The sequence below is a fragment of the Hylobates moloch genome, unplaced genomic scaffold (genome assembly GCF_009828535.3).
Source record: "Hylobates moloch isolate HMO894 unplaced genomic scaffold, HMol_V3 SCAFFOLD_7, whole genome shotgun sequence".
Taxonomy (NCBI): domain Eukaryota; kingdom Metazoa; phylum Chordata; class Mammalia; order Primates; family Hylobatidae; genus Hylobates; species Hylobates moloch.
In genome coordinates this window covers 126,403,017-126,419,107 of record NW_026652282.1, presented here as the reverse complement: position 1 = coordinate 126,419,107, position 16,091 = coordinate 126,403,017, and the positions used below count along the sequence as shown (strand labels likewise).

Below are 16,091 nucleotides of genomic sequence, written 5' to 3'. Positions count from 1 at the left end.
TAATAATAAAAATAAATAAATAAATAAATAAAATAAAACATCCAAAAAAAAAACAAACAAACATATCCATCACCCCCCAGAAGTTTTCGTTTCCTTATGCCCCTTTATAATCCCTACTTCCTCTGCCTTCTCCGCCATCCCCAAGCACTATAGGCTAGCTTATATTTTCTAGTGTTTTATGGAAATTATAATCATAGAGTATGTTCCTTTTTTGTCTAGCTTCTTCAAACCAAATAATTATTTTGATATCCATATTGTTGCATGAGTTAACAGTCATTCTTTTTTATTGCTGGATAGAATTCCATTATATGGCTACATGACGGTTTGCTTATCCATTCATCTGTTGGTGGATATTTGGGTTGTTTCTACTGTTTGGCTATTACAAATAAAGCTGCTGTGAACACTAATGTACAAGTCTGTATGAACATATCTTTTCTTTTCTCCTGAGTAAATACCTAATAGATAAGTGGCTAGATCATATGATAGCTATATAGTTTCTTTAAAAAACTGCTAATGTGTTTTCCAAGTCGTTGTACCAGTATACATTTCTAGTAGCCGTATATGAGCATTCCAGTTTTTCCCTTCCAATTCGAATGCCTTTTATTTCTTTTTCTTACCTTATTACTCTTGATTGAACCTCCAGTATAATGTTAAAGAGGAGAAATGAGAGTGGACATTCTTGTCTTCTTTCTGACCTTGGGAAAGCTTTCAGTCTTTCACCATGAAGTATAATGTTAGCTGCAGGTTTTTACTGTGGATGCCCTTTATCATGTTGAGGGAGTTCCTTTCTATTCCTAGTTTGCTGTGAGTTTTCATCAGGAATTGATGTTAGATTTTCTCAAATGCTCTTTCTGCATCAATTGATGTAACCATGATTTTTCTTCTTTAACCTATAATATCCTGGGTTACATCAATTAATTTTTGATTGTTAAATCAACCTTGCATTCCCAGGATAAACTCAGCTTGCTTATTATGTAGTATCCATTTTATAAATTGTTGGATTTGGTTTATTAAAAGTTTATTGAGAAGTTTTACATCAATATTCATTTATGAAAGATATTGGTCTGTAATTTTCTCGTAATTGCTTTGTCAGGTTTTGGTATCAGAGTAAAGCTGGCTTCATAGAATGAATTGAGAATTATTCTCTCTTCCTTAGTTTTCTGGGGTAGCTTATTTCTTACTTAAATACCTGGTAGAGTTTACCAGTGAAGCTGCTTGGACTTTGCGTTTCTTTTGTGTGAAGGTTTTTAACTACAAATTTAATTTACTTAGTAGCTATATGACTGTTTAGATTATGGTTTTCTTTTGGGTAAGCTTTGGTAGTTTATGTCTTTCCAGGGTTTTGTCCATTTAATCCAAGTTGTCAAATTATTGTCATAAAGTCATTTATCATATTTCCTTACTCTTTAATATCTGTAGAATTTGCAGTGACATCTTTCTCATTTCTGATATTATTAATGTGCATGTCTTCCCTTTTTTGTTTTTCTCATCTGTCTGGCTAGAGGTTTATTAATTTTATTGATCTTCTCAAAGAGTCAGCTTTTGGTTTTATTATTTTCTTTGTTTTCTGTTTCATTGATTTCCACTCTGATCTTTATTATTTCCTTTCTTCTGCTTACTTTGGGTTTAATTCACTCTTTTTGTAGCTTTTGAGGTGGAAACTGTGGTCATTTATTTGAGATTTTTGTTATTTTCTAGTATAGGCATTTAGATTTTCCTCCCACTGCTACTTTAGCAGCATTTCACCACTTATGACCTTGTGTTTTTATTTTCATTCAGATCAAAATGCTTTTGAATTCCCCTTTTGATTTCTTCTTTGACCCTTGAGTTATTTAGGAGTGTGTCGTTTAATTTCCATATATTTGTGAATTTCCCAAATTTTCTTCTATTATTGAGTTCTACCTTCATTCCTTTGTATTAAGAAAACATACTTTTTATAACTTGAATATTTTTATGTTCGTCAAGGCTCATATTATGTCCCAGAATATGCTCTGTCTTGGTAAATGTTCTATGTGCAGTTGAAAAGAATGTGTTTTCTGCTGTTGTTGAGTAGACTGTTCTATAAATGTCAATTAGATTTTGTCGATCTGTGTTCTTAGCCATTTTCTGTCTATTTCTATCAATTGTAGAGAGAGAGGTTTTGAAATCTCTGACCATAATGGTGGATGTGTCAGTTTCTCCTTGCAGTTCTATTAGTTTTGCTTTATGTATTTTGAAGCTGTTATTAGATACATACATGTTTAGGATTCTTACGTCCTCCTGACGAATTGACCTCGTTATTATCATGAAATGACCTTCTTTATTCTTGGTAATATTCTTTGCTCTGAAATCTACTTTGTCTGATATTATTATAGACATTACAGCTTTTTAAAAATTTTACTAACATGATATACCTATTTTCATCCTTTGAATTTCAAACTAGTTGTGTCTTTATATTTAAGGTGAGTTTCTTTTAGGCCACGTATAGTTGGTTCTTTCTTTTGTCTCCAAACTGACAATCTCTGCCTTCTAATTGGGGTGTTTAGATCATTTACATTTTATGTAATTATTAATATAATTAGGTTTAAATCCACTATCTTGATAATTGGTTTTTATTAGTCTCATTTATGCTTTATTCTTTTTTTCCTCTTTTTATGGTTGAATTGAGTACTTTTGTTTTAAACTTTTATTTTAGGTACATGTGCATATAGGTAAACTCGCATCATGGTAATTTGTTGTACAGATTATTTTATTACCCAGATACTAGGCCTAGAACCTAGTAGATATTTTTTCTGATCCTCTCCCTCCTCGCAACCTTCACCGTCAAGTAGGCCCCAATGTCTGTTGTTCCCTTCTTCGTGTCTGTGTCTGTGTTCTCATCATTTAGCTCCCACTTATAAGTGAGAACCTACAGTATTTGGTTTTCTGTTCCTGTGTTAGTTTTCTAAGGATGATGGCCTCCAGCTCCATCCATGTTCCTGCAGAGGACATGATCTCATCCTTTTTTATGGCTGCAAAATTCCGTGGTGTATATGTACCACATTTTATTTATCCAATCTGGCATTGATGGGCATTTAGATTGATTCCATGACTTTGCTATTGTGAATAGTGCTGCAGCAGACATACAGGTGAGTGTGTCTTTATGGTAGAATAATTTATATTCCTTTGGGCATATACCTAGTGATGGGATTGCTGGGTCAAATGGTAGTTCTATTTTTAGCTCCTTGAGGAATCACCACACTGCTTTCCACAACGGTTGAACTAATTTACACTCCTACCAACAGTGTGTAAGCGTTCCCTTTTCTGTGCAACCTCATCATCTCTTATTTTTTTTTTTTTTTACTTTTTAATATGATAATAGCCATTCTGACTGGTGTGAGATGGTATCTCATTGTGGTTTTGATTTTCATTTCTCTAATGTTCAGTGATACTGAGCTTTTTTTTCATATGCTTATTGGCTGCATGTATGTCTTCTTTTGAAAAGTATCTATTCTTGTCCTTTGCCCACTTTTTAATGGGGTTGTTTGTTTTTTTCTTGTAAATTTGTTAAATTCCTTATAGATGCTGGATATTAGACCTTTGTCAGATGCATAGTTTGCAAATATTTTCTCCCATTCTGTAGGCTGTTTACTTTGTTGATAGTTTCTTTTGCTGTGTGGAAGCTCTTTAGTTTCATTAGATTCCATTTGTCAACTTTTGCTTTATTGTGATTGCTTTTGGCATCTTTATCATGAAATCTTTGCCAGTTCCTATGTCCAGAATGGTACTGCCTAGGTTGTCTTCCAGGGTTTTTATAGATTTGGGTTTTACATTTAAGTCTCTAATCCATCTTGAATTGATTTTTGTATATGGTGTAAGGAAGGGATCCAGTTTCAGTCATCTGCATATAGCTAGCTAATTATCCCAGCACCATTTGTTGAATAAGGAATTCTTTCCCTATTGCTTGCTTTTGTTGAAGATCAGAGGGTTGTAGGCATGCAGCCTTATTTCTGGGTGCTCTATTCTGTTCCACTTGTCTATGTGTGTCTGTTTTTGTACCAGTACCATGCTGTTTTGGTTACTGTGGGCCTGCAGTGTAGTTTGAAGTCTGGTAACATGATGCCTCCAGCTTTGTTCTTTTTTCTTAGGATTGCCTTGGCTATTCTTTTTGGTTCCATATGAATTTTTAAATAGTTTTTTTCTAGTTCTGGGAATGTCATTGGTAGTTTGATAGGAATAGCATTGAATCTATAAATTGCTTTGGGCAGTATGGCCATTTTCACGATATTGATTGTTCCTATCCATGAGCATGGAATGTGTTTCCATTTGTTTATGTCATCTCTAATTTCTTTGAGCAGTATTTTGTAATCTCATTGTACAGATCTTTCACCTCCCTGGGTAGCCATATTCCTGGGTATTTTATTCTTTTTGTGGCTATTGTGAATGGGATTGCATTCCTGATTTGGCTCTTGGCCTGGCTGTTGTTGGTGTATAGGAACGCTAGTGGTTTTTGTATGCTGATTTTGTATCCTGAAACTTTATCAAAGTTGTTTATCGGCTGAAGGAGCTTTTGGGTCGAGACTATTGGATTTTTACTTTTTAGAATTCTATTTTATGTCCTGTGATTGCATATTAGCTATAATTGTTTGTTTTGTTATGTAACTAGTTATTTTACATCTTTATGTCTACCTTCAAATGATTGTATGCTGCTTCATGTACAGGATAAGAACCTTGTAGTAGTGTACTCCCATTTGTCCCCTCCTACCCTTTATGCTGTTGTTGTCATCCGTTTTACTTTTACATATGTTATAAACCCCACAATATATAGTTTTTGTTTTTGTTTAAACAGTTATCTTTTAAGGATAATGATAATAATGCCTTAGTATCCTACAGAAGCACTTGCCAATCCGCTCCCTGCCAACTTCTCTGGCCTCATGTTCCACTGTCCTCACTGCACCCATTGATCCAGGCATACTAACCTCTAACAACTTATCACTGTGCCCTTCCTCCCTTCCTTCTCTTACTCCCCCTGCCCACTTTCCTACTGAGTTAAGTTGATCCTTTTCTGAACTTTCATTGTAATACTTTGTGTCCACATTGTTATTTTAGCTTTTGTCAGCCTCTAGTACAGGGATCCCCAACCCATGGGCTGTGGATCAGCGCTGGTCCATGGCCTGTTAGGAACGGGGCTGCACAGCAGGAGGTGAGCAGCGGGCTAGCGAGCATTACTGCCTGAGCTCCGTCTCCTGTCAGATCAGCGGTGATGTTAGATTCTCACAGGAGCGCGAACCCTATTGTGAATTGAGCATGTGAGGAATCTAGGTTGTATGCTCCTTATGAGGGTCTAATGCCTGATAATCTGAGGTGAAACAGTTTCATCCTGAAACCATCCCCCTACCTCTGCCCTGGTCCATGGAACAATTGTCTTCCTTGAAACCAGTCCCTGGTGCCGAAAAGGTTGGGGACCTCTGCTCTAGTATAATGGTGATTTTTCTGTGTGGTATCTCTCACAGGTCATGGGCTACTCATGGACAGGAACTGTTTCCAATTAATACACAGAATCCCAGCAATAGAAGGCTCTCAGTGCATAAGGAGCATAGAAAAGTTAAATGGAAGCATTTTGAGAATTTGGCTCAATGATGTTAATGCCTTTTGTTGTCTCACTTGGACTCATATATAGCTATGTATATTCTTGTCATTCCAGTGGAATGGCACTTTGGGAAAACATGAAGATGTGGTATCTTTGTGATAGAAGTGAGCTTCTTAACACTAATGGGAATTAAATATGACATGCACTTAATAGATATTAACAAAAAATTAAAACTGATAAGCTGATAAGGAATTTGAAATAAGTCTTTTTCCACTTCATTGATGTGGTTCTAGGTTTTGTCTTCTGTAAAAAGAGTTTCCTTTGGAGATGTATTAGGAGACAGTGTTTAGTTTTCATTAGTTTTAAGTAGCAGTAATTCATGAAATGGTAGCCCAGGGTTTTCAGAGTTTAATTAATGTTTTGAATATGATTAATTTATCACCCAGGGAAAATGTTAACTACCTAGGAAAAATGACAGAATATAACTTATTATGAGGCCCTTTACTTAAAACCTCGTTAAGTAGCAAATCAGAATTTTGTTTTAAAATATTGAAATTTATTAGAAGACTATGCATCTCTCTGTATTGAAAGTCATAACTGATATAATTCTATAAAATACAAAATTCCTAGAAAACTGGAATCACAAATATATATTTGGAAAACTTGTGTTAAGTTTTATGGAAGCACAAGTCTATGGCAGTAGTTGCTACTTTGGCCTTTTTCTTTCAGTGAAAGATGTCATGTATATCTGCCCATTTATGGGAGCAGTGAGTGGAACCCTGACAGTGACGGACTTTAAGCTGTACTTCAAAAATGTCGAGAGGGTGAGTTTTTTAAAGTGTGTTTTATTTTAAAAGAAACACTTTGGAACACTAAAAGAAGAAAGTAAAAAGTCCCTTGAAATCCCATTACCCTGAGATAACCACAGGTTGGGTTTTGAGATGTACACTTTTGCAAACAGATGTTTGTATCTTGAAAACAAAGGGTGTTAAAGTACCGCTTAAACCTGGAGGGAAAATTCCATTGTTGTCTCAATATATATTTCATAAGGAATGCTATCAATCAGACTTCAGTTTAGCTAGGACAAAGAGGAAATGCGAAGTAAACAAACATGTTTTGTAACCCAGCAAAGACTTAAAATATGAAAACTGTTGGCTGACAATAATAGACATTAATCTTAATTTTTGAACCTAGGACCCGCATTTTATCCTTGATGTTCCCCTTGGAGTGATCAGCAGAGTTGAGAAGATTGGAGCACAGAGTCATGGAGACAATTCCTGTGGTATAGAGATAGTGTGCAAGGTATAATAGAAACGCCAAGTGAAAACTAAAAGGGGGCAATCAGCTCTGAGCTTTTTCTCCCTCAGTCTCTTCATGGTCTTTGGACAGTGGAATAATTTGTACTGCTAGTAACTCAAATGTTTTCGGGATAGCAACCTGTTCAAATCTCATATCGAATTTAAACTATTATGTAACCCTTTGAAATAAACCTTTTCTATTGAAGTACAGTTTTCCCTTGGTATCAGTGGGGATTGATTCCAGGACCTCTGCCTCAGATACCAAAATCCATGGATGTCCAAGTCCTTTATATCAAATGATGTAGTATTTGCATATAACCTAAGAACATTCTCCCGTATACTTTAAATCATCTCTATGTTGCTTATAATAACTAATACAGTGTAAACACTATGTAAATAGTTGTTATACTGTATTGTTTAGGGAATAGTGACAAGAAAAAATGTCTGTGCATGTTCAGCACAAATGCAACCATCCTTTTAGAAAGCATTTTCTATCTGCAGTTGTTCGAATCCTCCAATGTGGAACCCATGGATAGGAAGGGCCGACTGTATTTCTAATTAACATGGACCTATAACCTAAGTGATTGTTTGTCACATCTCAGAGAAATCAAGTGAAAAGCAGAGATCAATATATTTTCCCAGTTTGTTGTTTTAAGACTACATTCAGAACAATGTGGATGGTCAGAGACTTCCTAAAGGGACAGCAGTGGTCCATAAATTCTGTAATTAAAAATGAGATTAAATTTCTTGGCTATGTTGGAATTTTTATGTTGAGCTGGGCTTATTTGTTTATTTTGTACCCTTCTAATAATTTAAGTAGAAATGTGTGTGATAACTTTAATCATGAAGTCATGTAGGACCCATCTTAATTGATGTATTTTATTCCCAGTGACTTGACTTTGGTAATGTTTACCCAAAACCCTACCTGAAGTACCAGAAAAGAGATCCTGCCTGCAGGATCATCAGGGCCCCTTCCAAATTTTGGGTTAGGATTCCTTACTATCTATTTGTTTTGATTCAATCTCTGAGGATAGCTCCCTCTTGTTGGCCCTAGGCTGTGTTCAAAACCATTTTCTTTTTCCAAAGAACCCTTTACTCTTCCAGATTATGAATCTGTTGGCTTACTAAACTCACTTTAGGCACTACCTGACAACTGTCCTTCTCAGGCAGGGTTCCCCATATGGAACAATGGCAAGCAGAGGGGTGACTTGATCAGTTCTGCAATTTTGAAACCTGTCGTCCCCTTTCTCATAACGCTTGAGTATCTTCCCATTATCCTTAGACTAAAGGAAAAACTCTCCTTACAAGACTGCTCTGCCTGACCCACTTTCCTCTGCAGCTTTGTCTCGAACTGCCCTCCTCTCATTCTGGCCATCCCAGTCACATGGGCTTTCCTTTGGTGGTTCATACTTGACACACACACACCCCCCAGAATCTTTGCACGTGCTCTTTCCTTAGCTTGTAAGCAATCTTAAATAGCAAGTCAGCTCAGTCAGCCTCCAAGGTGGATGTGTGTAGCCATGTAGCTTACAGGGAGGGCATGTCAGGAAATTATGTTGCTTAGGCAGGCGTCCTGGGGCTGTTTTACTAAGGTATTTTTATGGCCGGGGTGAGCATTTGCTAACAACTGCTTTAAACGTTCTCTAACCTAGAATTACTAAGGTCATGCTCCCAGCCTTCTCAGATCATGCCTAAGAGCCTTACAAGGTGTGGGGTTTATTTTTTAACAGGTGATATACAATTCAAAAGATGTATATAGTGAAAAATCAGTCTCCTTCCACCCACCACCCTGCCACCCTGTTCCACTCATTTCAGACACCCACTGTGACCGATTTCTAATGTAACCCTCCACAGATAGCCTATGCACATGAGAATGTATGTATAGTCCTTCTTTGAAAACATAAGTGGGGCCAGGCGCAGTGGCTCATGCCTGTAATCCCAGCACTTTGGAAGGCCGAGGCAGGTGGATTACCTGAGGTCAGGAGTTTGAGACCAGCCTGACCAACATGGTGAAACCTTGTCTCTACTAAAAATGCAAAAATTAGCCGGTAGTGGTGGTGGGTGCCTGTAATCCCAGCTACTCAGGAGGCTGAGGCAGGAGAATCGCTTGAACCAGGGAGGCGGAGGTTGCAATGAGTGGAGACTGTGCCGTTGGAGCTAGATAAAGTATAAAAGGAGAAATGAATAAAAAAAATTAATTTCTTTATTTATGGCACGGTATCTGGCTTATAGGTGCCTGATGTATGTTGAATAACCGAGTTTTGCTAATTGTTTAACAGGATATGAGGAACTTGCGGCTTGCTTATAAACAGGAAGAACAGAGTAAACTAGGGATATTTGAAAACCTCAACAAACATGCATTTCCTCTTTCTAACGGACAGGTAAATACATCAAAGTAAACCTTTTCTGCATGCATTTGTGGGGGTCCAAATACCCTATGTGTAATTATTCCTTTTTCCAGAGGTTTTCTTTTCCTCTCTTTTTTCCACTGTTGGTGACTAATATTAGAATATTTGAAATTTGTCAGTTCTGGGTAATGCTTAAGAAAAGCTGCTACTTTGTTGCTGTAAAATTTACAGACTAAAATAGGAATCTTAATACACTCAGCTCATATTAGAATGAAAAGCTTTAATATTGGGTATATGATATAAAAAGAAATAGTAACATATGTGTTTTGTGGTTTTTGTGTCCAGGCACTATTTGCATTCAGCTATAAAGAAAAATTTCCAATTAATGGCTGGAAAGTTTATGATCCAGTATCTGAATATAAGAGACAGGTAAAGTATATTGTTTATCAAGCTGAAAATAATAGGTTGAGCATCTTTTTCTCTTCTAAAAGGTTAGAAACGATGTGGTGGAGAAGAAACTTTTTCAAACAAGTTATGCACAGGTTTAACTGCTAGCTTATAGGTTCTCCATCTCTCCTTGATTCTCTCTTCTCCCTGTGCCAAACCTTAGACTTTGTCATTGTTTGTTTATCCTATTTCCAGAGGGTGAGTGGGACTCAAGGACAAGGACGGGTTTAAAAACCAAATTTGCCAGATGGTTTTTATTCGATGTTCTTGTAAAGAATTGATGAGTAAGGATCCAAACCACTGACTACAGTTAGATTCGAAGCATGTGGTGTGACTACATCTGTCTGATCCGGTGTTCCCGGGTCTAGGAACTCTTCAGTGCATTGTCAGCTTCAAATTATTCCACTAAGATCTTATTTTCATGACGTTTGTTTCATGACGTTGTCTCTACCTTATATTTGGTATAATGTTTTACGTTACTTATTTTAGACATTTGTAAGAAGTAAGTGTGTTTCTAAAGGACTTTTGAGTATATTCTCAAAAATAACACTGAGCTCATTATTTATAGAAAATAGGACAAGAAATATATAGAAATGTGATTCTAGTGTATAATTTTCATGTTTTAGTATGGTTTGGATATTCTTATGCTTCTTTAGATTTTTAGAAATGTCTAGGAAATGGGTTTTACCAAATAAATATATATTTTGACTTTTAAGTTACAATAAACAACAAATTATAAATGGATTTTAGTTGCAAATAAGAAATGGATGTGCTTCATGCTTAGTACTTTTTCAAAGTGTAAAGTCATGCATTTCCCCCTCTTCTTTCTCCAACACCTTACAGGGCTTGCCAAATGAGAGTTGGAAAATATCCAAAATAAACAGTAATTATGAGTTCTGTGACACCTACCCTGCCATCATTGTTGTGCCAACTAGTGTAAAAGATGATGACCTTTCAAAAGTGGCAGCTTTTCGAGCAAAAGGCAGAGTCCCTGTAAGTAATAAACATTGTCATTTATATAGGAATATATATTGCGTTAGATCTAATATGGAGAGATTTAAGACAGAAAAGAATCTAGTGAACAAAAATGGAAAGCAGAAAAATCAGCTTATAAACCTGAACATACCTTTGATTCTCAACAAATACCTAATTATATAAACAATCTGTTTGCTATGACTCCCTCTTGTATGATTTCCTATAACTAAGTGTAAGGGTAACTTCAGTCATACCCTCAAAAAGTAGTAGAGAATAACAAAGGAGTAGCAAGAACAAGTTAGCATGCTATTGTATTACCACTTGGCATTGCTGGTTTCACTGAATCATCCTAGAGGAAATGCTTCTTTCTTAGATACTGAGCATGATGCCATAGCTGCGTGGGAGGGACATCATTACAGAAGTAGTAGCAGACAGCTGGGAGTAATGGTTTGAGCCCAGCATTTGCATCTGGTGTAATCCTGAGTCACTTGGCCACTGGAGGAAAATGAGAGGTGGGGTGGCAGAGTGTCAGATTTTATAAGAGACTGTATATTCACTTTGTCCTTACCCTGCCACGTATATTACTGTTGAGATACAAAGATGTTTTTAAAATTAGGAGACAAGGTAAAATTAGTCAGTCAAATTGGAATGGGGCTAGAGTTTAGTAATAGTTTGATTTAGGATTTGTTTTTCTTAGAATCATAGAATTTTGGGGGTGGAAGGGGATTTTTAGAGCTCATGTAGTCAGAATTGTTTCATCCTGACCAAAACATTGAGTCTGATGGCCACTACAATGCTGCGATTGGCCTGCCCACTCTCACTTTTGAAGAAAATATGTATAAGAGACTGTGCTTGAGAAGGGAACTTGTTTTTCCTACCAGGTAATTAGAGCATACATTGCTTTAGGAACTGTACTAATATTTGTTGCTTAAAAACACTAGGTGTTGTCATGGATTCATCCGGAAAGTCAAGCAACGATTACCCGTTGCAGCCAGCCACTTGTGGGTCCCAATGATAAACGCTGCAAAGAGGATGAAAAATACTTGCAAACAATAATGGATGCTAACGCACAGTCACACAAGCTTATCATCTTTGATGCTCGACAAAACAGTGTCGCTGATACCAACAAGGTATATTCTTAATAGCATTGCAGAAACATTGGATATTTTCATGTCCTGTCTGTAAATCATTATGCAGTTGGAATAACTGCTTGATTTCCTCAGCACCCGAAGTTAGAATCATTTGGAGTCCATACCTATTCCTCCCTGGTGTATGCTCCTTGGGCTGTGTTTGGTGTCTCACATGGGTTGGGATCTTGTCTGTTTCATTGCTTCTCTACAATATCCTGTCTGCTAAATCAATTAAGCAAAGACCCAGAAAGACAATTATCATCTAAAGGATTTAGCATTTTAATGAAATGATTGTGAGGTCCTTGGAAGTCCGTTTAAGAAATACAGTGGTTAGTTGATTAATTCATGTCGGGTCTGAATTTTTTAGAATGGAATCAGCCATGTGAAATGTGTAAATGTACAAAGTTTCCATAAATCTCGTGGAGCACCTGTGTAGTGTACCTCGGGTGGCAGTGAGACATGGTTAAAAACACCTCCGTTCCCATGACTTTCATGATATCACATCCCGAGTTTCTCTCGCTCTTCAGCCTGGCCTTCTCCATCTCCTTCACTGATTTCTCTTCCCAGTCTTCAAATGGCATTGCTCCTCGAACTTGGTCTGGGGTCCTCTTTGCTCTACACAGACTCCTGGGGCCATCTCTGATGGCACGGCTTTAAACACTGTCTGTATGCTGAGTTCAACTTGAGCTTGACACTGCAGTTTCTCTCCTGTCCTGATCCCTCCTAAGGTTGCGACTGGATTTCTATCCCATTGTATGGTTGACATCTCTGCTTGGCTGTTCCCCAGACCGCAAACCCTCCGTGTATTCCAACTGGCCTGAGAGGCAGGATGGCAAGTTGGTGAGACCCCTTGACTTTGGAATCAGTTACACCTGGGTTTTCCTCCAGGTTCTGCCACTTGGTGCTCTAGACTCCTGAGCCGGTTACTTAACCTCTCTCTGTGCCTCAGGTTCCTCTTCTGTAAAACAGGAGATAATGTCAGTGTCTCATGTCATGGGTTGTGTGAGGATTAAAATTCAGTGAGAAGAATGCATGTAAATGACTTAGCACAGTGGCGAGTGCATCCTCAGGGCACAGTACATGATGCTGATAAGCTCACCACCCCTGTGGTCAAGGGGGCTGCCCAGGTGTCTGACTTGAGGGTGAATAGTGGTGTCTGTTACTGAGATGGGGAAGACTGGGAGAGGAACAGGGCAGGGAGGAAGATGGGAAAGTATTAGTTTTCTGAGGCTGTCATACAAATTACTACCAACTCGGTGGCTTACAGCACCAGAAATGTATTGATCATAATTCTGGAGGCCAATTCTGCTCCCTCTAAAGGTTCCAGGGGAGAATCTGTTCCTTGCCTCTTCCAGCATGGGGTGGCTGCCCCAGCCTTCCTGGGCTTGCAGCCACATCACTCCAATCTCTTCTTCCGTCATCACATGACCCTCTCTTGCTCTGGGTTTCTGTGTCTCCTCCTTTCTCTTCTAATGACACTTGTGATGACATTTAGGGTCCACCTGAAATAATCCTGGATCCTTAAACACATCTGCAAAGACCCTCTTTTCAATTAATCTTGGAATCCTTAAACACATCTGCAAATCTCAGGATCCTTAAACATCTGCAAGACCTTCTCTTCAAATAAGGTCACATTCACCATTGCCAGGGATTCGATGTGGATGTCTTTGGCGGGGCCGCTTTTCAGCCTACCATAGGGAGGCATCTCTCAGTGAGGCTCCCTTGCTCCCCACATCTGGATCATTAGCTGTGTCAGTCTTTCTACATCTCTGCCTCCTACCTGTCACCACCATATCCCAAGGAATTACAAAATGTGAGAAAAGCCGTATCGGTGGAGGCCATCTTCAGACTAGCCAACAGGGTGAGGGCAGTTCATTGTGTTTTATCCCGTGCAGGAGAGATAGAGACAGGACACTAAATTGTATATCTAGAATAATTTTAACTATGGCAGCATATGTGTCTAGGAAACAGAGTATTTTCTAGGTCTCCATTGGTTCTTTATATATAAGATTATGTCATATGCAAATTGAGATAATGTGACTTCTTCCTTTCCAATCTGGCTGCCTTTCATATCCTCTTCTTGAATTGGTATTACATTGGTTGATTTTTATATGTTGAACCACTGTAGTGGATTGAAAAATGTCTCCCAAAAGTTTGTCCAACTGGAACCTCAGAATGTGACCTTATTTAGAAATAGGATCTTTGCAGATGTATTAATTATGATGAAGTCATCTTGGAGTAGGGTAGGCCCTAAATCCAGTGCCTAGTGTCCATATAAGAAAGCCATGTAGAGACACAGGCACACACAGAAGGAAGATGGCAATGTGGCAATACAGGCAGAGATTTAAATGATGCAGCTAGAAGCTGAGGAGTGCCAAGGACTTCCAGCAACCACCAGAAGCTAAGAGAGAGACATGGAACAGATTCTTCCCTATACCCTCCTAAAGGAACCAACTCTGCCAGCACCCTGATCTCGGACTTTCAGCCTCCAGAACTGTGAGAGAATAAATTTTATGTTGTTTAAAGTCCCCCAGTTTGTGATAGCACCCTAAGGAAGCTAATAAAACCTCCTTACATTCCTGGGATAAATCCCACCCGTTCATGGTATGTAGTCAGTCCCCTTCGTATACTCTTGGATTGGATTTGCTAGTATTTTGTTGAGGATATTTGCATGTATTTTCATAAGGGATGTTAATCTGTGGTTTTCTCTTCTTGTGATGTCTTTGTCTAGTTTTGGTATCAGGATACTGCTAGCCTCATGGAATGAACTAGGAAGTATGCCCCCCTCTTCTAGTTTTTGGACGACCCATCATCTCTTACCTCACCTACAGCAGGAACCTTGAAATTGGACTTCTGCCTCACACCCTGCAGTCTTATCTCCACATTATGACCAGAGATCTTTTTTTTTAAAAAAAAAAAAAAACTTATTGTTACTATTTCAATTGATAAATGAATTGTATATGTTTATGGTGTACAACGTGGTATTTTGATATATGTACACATTGTGGAATGGCTAAATCAAGCTAATTAACACACCGTTTTTTGTGGTGAGAACACTTAAAATCTACTCTCTCAGCAATTTTCAAATACAGACTGCATTGTTGTTGACTGTGGTCACCATGTTGCACAGAGTGATTTGCTCAGTGGACAGGTTCCTGAACGGGGTCTCCAAAGCCCTCCACCCACGGGTCCTTTCCTTCCTGTCTCGCCACATCTTCCAGGTCCGTGTCTCAGCTATGTGAGGTTCTTTTCAGTTCCTTAAGCACATCCCAGTGTTAGCTCAGAGATATGTTGCAGTCCTAACTCCAAGTACCTATAAATGTGGCCTTATTTCACAATAGGGTCTTTGCAAATGTAATTAAGTTAGGATGTGGTCATATTGAATTGAGGGGTGGGGGTTAAGCCAAATGACTGTGTCCTTAGAAGAAGAGGAGAAGAGGCGGACACAGACAAAGGAAAGAAGGTCAGGTGGAAATGGAGGCAAAGATTAGAATGATGTGTGTATAAGCCAAGAAGACCTGGGGCTATCGGAACCTGGGAGAGCCAAGGAAGGATCCTCCCCTAGAGTGTTCGGAGGAAGCATGGCACTGCCGATACCTTGAATTCAGACTTCCAGCCTCCAGAACTAGGAGAGAATAAACTTCTGTTGTTTTAAGCCACTGAGTTTGTGGTTCTTTTTCCAGAAGCCCTAGGAAACTCATACAAGGATATAGGAGGTTTGTTTGCAGATGAGTTTGTCGTTTCTTTAGTGGTCTGTATCTCATAGCACTAGAAAGAATAGAAAAGTTAATTCCAGATAATGTGATGTATTTCTTTTGTTTTTCATAGACAAAGGGTGGAGGATATGAAAGTGAAAGTGCTTACCCAAATGCAGAACTTGTGTTCTTGGAGATCCACAACATTCATGTCATGCGAGAGTCACTACGCAAATTAAAAGAGATCGTGTACCCTTCGATCGATGAGGCACGGTGGCTCTCCAATGTGGATGGGACGCATTGGCTGGAATATATAAGGGTAAAGAGATCCAGTACTTTATATGCTTTCCAGTTAAGACTTCTTCGTGCCTGTGCCATAAATACGTACATCTCCAAGTGCCTCTTGGCTGTGTGCATGAACTTTCTTATTAAATAGTTTCCATGGGCAGCAGCAGACTGGGGTCTTTGTGGAGGGCTTTTGTGACATAGTGAAAAGGGGAAAATGCTTGCCTTAGGTCAGGCTTTTAAAGAACTTTGTGGCCCTTTAATAAGGAACCATATTTACTCCTGTAGTTTTTCTCCAGTATACGATTTTTTCTTTTCTTCTTATTTTTTTAATGTGATGCTAATATTTCCTAGGGAGTCTCAGC

At 38.4% G+C, this 16,091-nt stretch overlaps 1 protein-coding gene and 1 long non-coding RNA gene across 9 annotated transcripts in view; one reads left to right on the top strand and one right to left on the bottom strand.

The window, feature by feature from the left end:
- Window positions 1-16,091, top strand: part of MTMR1 (myotubularin related protein 1) — a 76,085-nt gene that overhangs the window by 32,075 nt on the left and 27,919 nt on the right. For all 8 annotated transcript variants that reach the window (XM_032757784.2, XM_032757780.2, XM_058441583.1 and 5 more), the window contains 7 exons: window positions 6,278-6,372; window positions 6,743-6,850; window positions 9,126-9,227; window positions 9,540-9,623; window positions 10,485-10,634; window positions 11,558-11,746; window positions 15,575-15,760. In XM_032757784.2, the coding sequence (XP_032613675.1) occupies window positions 6,278-6,372; window positions 6,743-6,850; window positions 9,126-9,227; window positions 9,540-9,623; window positions 10,485-10,634; window positions 11,558-11,746; window positions 15,575-15,760 (914 nt within the window). The remainder of the gene's footprint in view (window positions 1-6,277; window positions 6,373-6,742; window positions 6,851-9,125; window positions 9,228-9,539; window positions 9,624-10,484; window positions 10,635-11,557; window positions 11,747-15,574; window positions 15,761-16,091) is intronic.
- On the bottom strand, window positions 12,423-15,665 carry LOC131383915 (uncharacterized). The gene is made up of 3 exons (XR_009214317.1): window positions 15,611-15,665; window positions 15,344-15,514; window positions 12,423-12,704 (listed from the first exon to the last, which is right to left on the bottom strand). It is a non-coding gene; the product is annotated as an uncharacterized LOC131383915 (long non-coding RNA).